This window comes from Podarcis pityusensis, assembly GCF_964106645.2.
Source record: "Podarcis pityusensis genome assembly, chromosome: 2".
NCBI lineage: Eukaryota > Metazoa > Chordata > Lepidosauria > Squamata > Lacertidae > Podarcis > Podarcis pityusensis.
In genome coordinates, this window is record NC_138029.1 from 23,218,191 (window position 1) to 23,226,875 (window position 8,685).

Sequence of the window (8,685 nt, forward strand, 5' to 3'; positions counted from 1 at the left end):
TCTTGCACTTTTAAGTTCTACCTCCTCTTGTATTACCTTCTGTAATCTTTATCATCACAAACAGCACATCAAGTGCAACATATATACAAAGGGGAATGCCTACTGGTTTTCCCATAACTCTGCACTCCTCTTTCCTGGCGAATCATCAAATCTGCCTTTTAGACATCTTTCAGAAATTCTGCAAGAAGTTTAAAACTTCTGCATTTTGACAGCTTGGGCTAAGTCTGCAATGAATGAATGAGATTTCATTCTGTGCACTTCAGCTTGTTTTACATGCTTTTATTTACTTTTGGTACATTACCAGTTATCCACTTTCAGTCTTTGGACAGGATTAGCAGCAGGTTTTAACAAAATGTTATCTTAATATACACTGAAGACATGCTATTTCAAAGCCTCATGTGCACATCAGAATACCAAGCCCCTCATAGTTTGAGGATCAGTCCTAGAATGATTAGCAGACTAAGATTTCTGGTCATCAACAAAGAATGGTAATCTTAAAATCTCTTTAACGGAACACACACAAGGAATGAAAGCTCACAAATGCTAAAAATTTACAGTACATGCATTCTTTGCAAAGAAACCATGCTAAATGACAAGAACAAGCCACAGTGAACCTAAGGTTTACAAACGCACATCTTCCTCCTGGGTTGTCATTAAGAAATTGTGACGCTTTCAGTGTGGAAAAATGTGGTTTGTCAAGATATCTAGAACAACGAACTGTGAGTAACATTAACTACTGTTAGTTTAAGACACTGATTATGCACCCCTCCCCCCACATGTTCAGAAAAGGTGCTGATTTTCTGATCTGTACCCTCTTTTCGGTCGCCTTTCACAAATTACCTAGAGTACAAGTATTCTTAGATTGCCAACCTACATTTAAAAATAAACTTTCTAGTGCTCTTGTTGTGAAGCAACTCTTAAGGTATTTACAAACCACAAGTCATGCAAGATTTGCATGGATCAAGGGTACCTTATGGGCTGCCTTCTCCTGCATTAATGTAACCACCGAATGAGGCCTTGCTTCATCTCCTGCCACCATCTGAGGTGCGGTTACTTTAATTCATTCATACCAAAATCCCAAAATTTATACTCTGTTTTTCCTTTCCAAAAGAAGTTGCTCAAAGCGGCTGACAAAAGTATTTAAAAAGCACAAAAATAAAATAACAATCCACCTTTTTAAAAAAACTAACCATTGCACAAACCATTACTAAAAGCAACATCGAAGAACAAAAAGGAGGAAGAGCTGGAGCTTGCAACAAACAAATTACATAAAGCAACAGCAGACACAAAGGCTTGTTTAAAAAGAAACGTCCTCAATTCCTGGCAAAATACAGAGAGGGAGGAAAAAAAGCTAACCTCTTAGAGCAGGGAGTTCCACATCTATGGTACTGTCACAGAGAATGGCCCAATAAGCATATAACTAATGCACAAAGGGATGTGGCCAGGTGGGACAGCGACTGTAAGAGGAATGGAAAAGCTGATGCACCAGCCAACGCTGGGTGAAAGCACTTCTGGTGGCATCTTAAAACAAGGCCAAGGCCAGGAGTACTTCGAAACTATGAATTTGATTTTGTAAGGGGAGTGGAATCAAGGCCAAAATGGGCTGGCATCCTATTCAAATAAACTGTTATTTAATCCAAGCCTTTTTTGAATGAAAGCTTTAATTACATGCCTACCGATTTATGTCATGTGAAAGTTAAGTTGGGTGTTCTCGTAAACCTAACCAACTCATGGATTGTGAAGAGCATTTTCACTTCTGCAATGAAAATTCTCGGGGAGGTTCAATGGACCTCAGAAGAGTGCATACAACGTAAACAGAGCAGCACCCCTAACCTTAGCTCAGTGCAGAGTGATATATACATTGCAATTGACACTTGTGCAAAAGGTAATCAAATACTGGAAGGCATCCCTGCCCACTTTTGGCAGAAGCCCTACTAATTCTTTGTGATGTGGCCGTAGGACGTGCAACCGTTGGTGGAGTTTTTCAGTCAAAGTGAGTGAAGTTTAATCAACAATCGGCATAACCATGCCCACTGTGATCCTGAATGACAACTGCAACATATCAGTGTGAATAGAGCACCAGTTGATAAAGTGTAACTTTTAAACTTTCCACCCCCAGCCTTTACACCATTTTCCAATGAGTGCATTGTTGAGGCCACGGCATGGATTACTAAAGCTTTGTAATGTTGCAAAAAATATTAATCCTTACCCTAACTGTGGGTAAGAGATTGGAATCACCGACAAGCTTGCACATTAATCCCCTGCTCTGCTTACCAAGATGTGCTATTTCTCCATTGACATTTACACTTACCATGGTTAGCTTGAATAGCACTTTGAAAAGCTGCCTTCTAACAAACTCTAGTTTGAAGGAGTCTTAACACTGCCTGTGAAAAGCAAACGGAGGGAGAACTTGTATGCAAACTGGGGAAGGAAAGAGCTTGCAAGTCTATAAGGCACATATTACCACAACACTGGGCCACTGTTGTACAGTGCTCACTGGCATAATGTAAATCAGGCATAGGCAAACTCCGGCCTTCCAGATGTTTGGGACTACAACTCCCATCATCCCTAGCTAACAAGACAGGTCAGGGATGGTGGGAATTGTAGTCGTCCCAAACATCTGGAGGGCTGGAGTTTGCCTATGCCTGATGTAAATTTTACATTTACTCAGAATTATTTTCCAGAAACATCAAATTCTCAGTATAGGTAAAGGGACCCCTGACTGTTAGGTCCAGTCGTGAACGACTCTGGGGTTGCGGTGCTCATCTCGCTTTACTGGCCGAGGGAGCCGGCGTACAGCTTCCAGGTCATGTGGCCAGCATGACTAAGCTGCTTCTGGCAAACCAGAGCAGCACAAGGAAACGCCATTTACCTTCCCGCCAGAGCGGTACCTATTTATCTACTTGCACTTTGACGTGCTTTCGAATTGCTAGGTTGGCAGGAGCAGGGACTGAGCAACGTGAGCTCACCCCGTCACGGGGATTCAAACGGCCAACCTTCTGATCGGCAAGCCCTAGGCTCTGTGGTTTAGACCACAGCGCCACCCGCGTCCCTTCACATTCTCAGTAGTGTTCGAAATTAGCTTTCGACCACTTGTGACCAAGTGAAGATGCCTAGGATGGCGCCTGACATCTCCACCATCTGAGGATTACTGGATCTGGACTGTTTTCACACACTAATACCCCATCCTGTAGAACTCTATCCGTTATATTTTATCTGAACAATTGGAATGCATTTCTGGAACCAAATTCCCTTTTCTGTGCAGCCTGAGCAGGAGTGGTCATCATTAAGACATCAGAATAGGCCAACATATATATGGACTGTCCCTGACAGTCTTTTCTTCTTTAAGGTCTCAAATCTCTTAACATAAGCTCAAGGTTGTCATCTTGAACTAGCCATGTGTTTAACTAGAATCAATCAGTCAGTCCATCATTTGAAAAACAAGATTTTAGAGTTGTCTTGCCCCAAAATGGCAACTAGAAATTCCATTTTGGCGACTGCAACCTCGGTTTAAGGAGCCATTTGGTGCCTAGCTTATACACCTAAGTTTCTAACACTGATTCTATAGCACTTTAACAACACATATTCTAGGGTGTGTTTGTGTATGTGGGTGTGCATGCACCAAGTAGGTCAATATGTGGATGCAGTATTTGCCATCCAGTACACCATCACAACCAAAAGATTATGGTAGGGCCAAACAAACCATGTCATACCAGAAGCCAGCAGAATGCAGGTTCACATTGTTCAAGTTCACCTGCCCTACTCTTCAGTTGTTCCCCATGAGGAGGAAACAAACTACAGCACTGGATTAGCATTATGTTCCTTCTTGTTAACTCCAGGCCAGCGCTCTGGTTTGGTTCCTCCTTGTTCAGCAAAGAGGGGAGCAGCAGGGCAGGCATGTTTTGACAAGTGTATACCACCTCGCTGCTGATGAACCAGGACAACAAAAACACAAGTATCTACTGAACCTGATTGATGGACCATCATTGGCCATTGTAAAAACAAGGAAAGCCTGACACCAACTGTCAGAAAGAAGCAGCAGCCACAAGAAATACTTCTAAAGTAAATCCGGCTGTTTTGTTTAAAGGGTTATTCCATGTCAAGTGAGCACATTTTTAATATATATTTTTTACCTTATGTCATCCAATTTCCTTAATATTTTGTACTTGTTGAATGATCAAAACTAAGTTTAAATCTAAAATTTTAATTTTTTTATCTTATCCCATTTTTGAGCTATGAGGGTTGGAAATTAAAAATAATAATACACTGAAAATTTTGGCCTTGCCGGGCAAAAAACTAAGAACTCAGCTCAGAACTGAGATAGTTCATGAAATGAAGTACAAACAAGAATTCTTTCAAAGCATTAATTCTATCAAGCAATAGCAAGCTATCACTCTGCTTTTAAAACACATTTTAAAACGAAAAGCCTGACTAGCTTTTCAGATGCCTGAAAAATAACTGATATCATATTTTGAAGCCTAGTTTATTCTGTTATATCTTACTCCAAGAAGACCCATTTATCCTAAATAGAACCCAGTAAGGCAGACACGTATGTACTCTCTCTCTCTCTATATATATATATATATATTTGAGATCCCAAGATGAAATTTTGCAGGTAGAGCTTAGAAATATTAAATAATCAATACATTTTTTAGAAATTTTTGAACATTTTATTTTTAATCACTTTTTAAAATTTTGCAACTTAACTTTAAAATGTAAAGAAAGGTGTTCATGTGACATATCATATTAAAGCCAATGACGTTCTGAAGAGTTTGGTATTTTTAGTTTTGACATACCTCAGTTCTAGGTTAAGATTGTAAGGTTTTTGTGTAGACCAAAATTGCCAATTTTTTGAAATTTCAAACCCTCATAACTCAAAAACAGGATGGGATAAAAAATTTAAAACTGCAATCTGGGACCCTCTCTTATATTACTTTTAGGAAACTGAAAGTGGAAGAAATATAAAATGGTAAGGTAAATGTGATTGGATCACTTGATATGGAATGACCCTTAACACCAACTCTTAACTCTTTTAAAAACAGTTAGAATAATCACTGTGTGTGTGAAAAAGTCATCTCTACTGCAAGATATCAAATATCTATCAATGGCACAATGTTAGCATACAACACAAATTAGATACACAACAATACATATTTTAATTTGGGTATGATTCAGTTTCTGAACTGATCTGATTAACATTAACGCTTAACATTTTAGAACTGTGTTAGGAATTTATTCAAATCCATTCAGAAACTGAATCATATCCAAATTAAAATATACACTTTAGAAGCAAACTAAACAGCACTAACATTTGCTTTTCTACAGGTGAACAATTATGAAGGTCTCCTTGGATCAAAATTCAGTTCCTATGTTGTCGATATAGAAAAATATTATTAGTACTATGAAATAATCCCTTGCCATTGAAAAGCAACAGTGAAGGGAAAAACCACAGCTAGGAACCATTACAACTAAACAAAACTTTAAACTTGTTCATGCAGTGTTCACTCTCATATTGTGAATTAGGAAAGCTTGCCTTTATAAAAGCACCTTAACAATAAACAAAATTAACCACCTCTTGGAAAACTCAAAACCCATTTTAATATAGAGAACTGCGTCTTTTGATTATGTGATATAGATGAAAAATGGGTCCGATTTTCCCCCATAACTTTCACACAGCCACTGTACTATACAGGCATATTTAGTAAAATGTAAGCTATTTCAATATTCCACACTGGGGTTGTCCTTGTCAAACTGTAAAAGCACAGAACTGTCATATCAATCACATCTACCAATATATAAGTCCCAATCCTGATTGTTTACATACTTGATAAAACACATGCAAGTATATAAAAATAGTTGCCACCAAGTAAGGAAAGTTAAGCGTGTAAGATTTTATGCAATAATATTTTGCTGGATTAAATCTACCTTTTTTAATAAAAACCCCAAAACATTCTTAAAATGCCAGAAGTTCAGCATGATCCATACTACAATCAAACTCTTAAAACTTGTTATAAAAAGTTGAATATAATTTCTTACAATGGTTGAACTGGCAAGGTCACCGTAAAATTAAACACCACAAGCTCTCTTTAAAAAAAAGCTGGAAGAAAACACTGCTGCATAACAAAAATTGGTAAATGAAAAAAGAAAGAAAGAAAAAGATATCCATTTGAATGTTTTCAATTACTACAAATACATGTGATGGGCTTGCACGCCTTGATTTAAACCATACTGCGCTTCCGCCAATAATTTGATCTCTATTCCCAACGCACTGCTTTCCTTTGTAAACAAAAACACCACCCCCTAGTTTTGCACAAAGTCAAGAGTCTGCAAGATACTCCCCCACCTTCCCCAAGCATCACATGCATGCTCCCTTTCCCCTGCTATTTCACTCAGTCCCAATTGATTCTTCCAAGACAGTGGTTCCCAATTAGCTGATTACTGAGGACCCCCTATTTTTCAAGAGCCACGGACACCCCACCCCACCCTCACTTTGCAACATGTTGATAACTGCATGGTAGCCGCCTCTGCAAAGCAATTCTGTGCACAAAATGTGGGGCAGCCCCTAATAAGCAAAAGAGTTTAGGCATACTAAGAAAAAAACAACAACAGGCCATAAAACATGTGATACTACCATGCAAAAAAGACAAAAAAATAGTTGGGGGGTAGGGCAAGGGATGGGGCCGTGGATCAAGTGGACCCCCATTCTAATGACCCCCTATTTTTCAAGAGCCACGGACACCCCCCCCCCCGCTTTGGAACATGTTGATAACTCCATGGTGGCTGCCTCTGCAAAGCGATTCCCTGCACAAAATGTAGGGTAGTCCCTAAGAAGCAAAGGAGTTTTGGTATGCACTAACAACAGCAACAAACAACAACAACAGGCCATAAAATGTGTGATATTACCATGCACAAAAATGACCAAAAAAATTAGAGAGAAGGGAGGCAACGGATGGGGCCCCTAACTGGGAACCCCTGTTCTCAGACCATGTTTGCCATCTCCTCTTCCTGCGAACAAGTAGCCTAAGATCGCTATTTATTTTCTCTCTCTCTCAAGTTCTGCCACTGTGGCTTCCCGCACCTTGCCCTCTTCCTGCAGGAGCCCCTCGCTTCCCTTCTCCCCACATCTTGCCCCCATTGCAGCGCGCATCCCCATGGCGGAGGGGGGGGGGTTCAGCACCACCCCATTAACCCCCCCCAAAGCAAAAACCCGTCCACCACCCCTTCCCTAACGCGATGGGCTCCGGGGTGGAACAAGTGGGGGGCGACCCCCCTCACCCCACCTACCCCTCGCCGTACCCGGGGTGCTGCTGTAGGTGCTGTGGCTCTTGAAGCTGCTCTCCGTGCAGTAGCTGGCGTCGTCGTCCTCGTCCTCCTCCATCTCTTCGGGGTAATCCGAGTCGTCGTCGTCGTTCTCCTCCTCTTCTTCTTCCGCCACGGCCTCGTCTTCCCCGGAGTCGGGCTTCTCCCCGGACTCGCCTTCCTCGTCGTCGGACACGGCGCTCTCGTCCTCGTCGCTCTCATGGTCGTCGTAAACCACTTGGCTGCTGCGGCCGCTCCTCTTGGGAGCGGAGGAAGAAGCACCACCACCTGAGGCGGCGGCGGCGGGCGCCCTGCTTTGGCTTCCTCCTCCTCCTCCCGCCGCCGCTCCAGCAGCAGCAGCAGCAGACCTGCCCCTTCCCCGGCCGCTATTGCCTCCCCCGCCAGGGGTGCTGCTGCTGCCGCTGCCGCCCTTCCTCCTGCCGCCTCCCCTGACTGAGGGGGAGGCCTGGGCAGCGGCCCCCCTCGGCTTGGGCCCTGCAGCCCCGGCCGCCTGGGCCGAGGCCGCCCACCTGCCCCGGCTGCTGCCCCTCAGGCGGGAGCGGAGTCCCCCGATAGGGCCCGGCGGCGGGGCTGCTGGAGCCGGGGTGCTCGCCCGAGCCGGGGCCGCCGCAGGCTGCTGGTGCTTGGGCGGCCTGCCTCGCCGGCCCCGCATCGCTGGGCGCTGGCCGAGAGCGCTGAGGGGGGAGGTGTTGTGTGTGCGCGCGAGGGCCTTCGGGTGGCTTTTCCGAGCGGGCGGTTGCGCTCTTTCTCCCTCTTCCTCCCCGCCCCCCCTCCCTCGCCGGGGAAGGAGGGCCTCCGGCGAGCCGCTCGGGCCGAGGGGCTTCAATGCGAAGGGCCGGCGTCCCGCTCGGGATCGCCGCCGGCCGCCATCTTGTTTCTTCGCCTGCTTGCCTCGGATCGCTCCGCTCCGACAGGGGGGAGGGAGGGAAGCGGCGGCAGGGCCGGAGCGGGTCACGTGGCCGGGCCTTGCCTGCGCTTCGCCGGGAGAGGCGGAAGGGGGCGCGCGAGAGGGGAGCTAGTTCGGGGATGATGCTGATGTTGCGGATGCTGCCGCCTGAGCCAGATCTTCTTTGCACCCGCGAAAAGCCGCGGCCAGAAAACACGCGGGGCGCGATCGTTTTCGCAGATAAGAGTTAAGCCGCGGCTCATTTGTACACGGGACTTAAATGCCGCACGCATTGCAAACGGTCCCCTTCGCTTGCGTGCCTAAAAGGCCTGTGTCTGAAACAGATGGTTACTGGGGTTGCCAGATTGTTTTACCAGGGCACCCCGAAAGTTATTGTTAAAGGAAATTGCTGAGCGTTTTTTAAAAAAAACAAGTTCAATACCTTGCTACGCAAGCTTTTTTTTAAAGCCAAGTTGTTG

At 44.4% G+C, this 8,685-nt stretch overlaps 1 protein-coding gene across 11 annotated transcripts in view; it reads right to left on the reverse strand.

The window, feature by feature from the left end:
• The window catches only part of BPTF (bromodomain PHD finger transcription factor), a 63,258-nt gene extending 55,055 nt beyond the window's left edge, over nucleotides 1–8,203 (reverse strand). For 10 of the 11 annotated variants that reach the window (XM_080994315.1, XM_080994312.1, XM_080994309.1 and 7 more), the window contains exon 1: nucleotides 7,297–8,202. In XM_080994315.1, coding sequence (XP_080850441.1) covers nucleotides 7,297–7,972 — 676 coding nt within the window. In that variant the 5' untranslated portion in view covers nucleotides 7,973–8,202. Of the gene's footprint in view, nucleotides 1–7,296 lie in introns of all 11 variants that reach the window. The other variant, XM_080994307.1, reaches the window with a different exon arrangement.
• Between the last annotated feature and the right edge of the window lie 482 nt (nucleotides 8,204–8,685).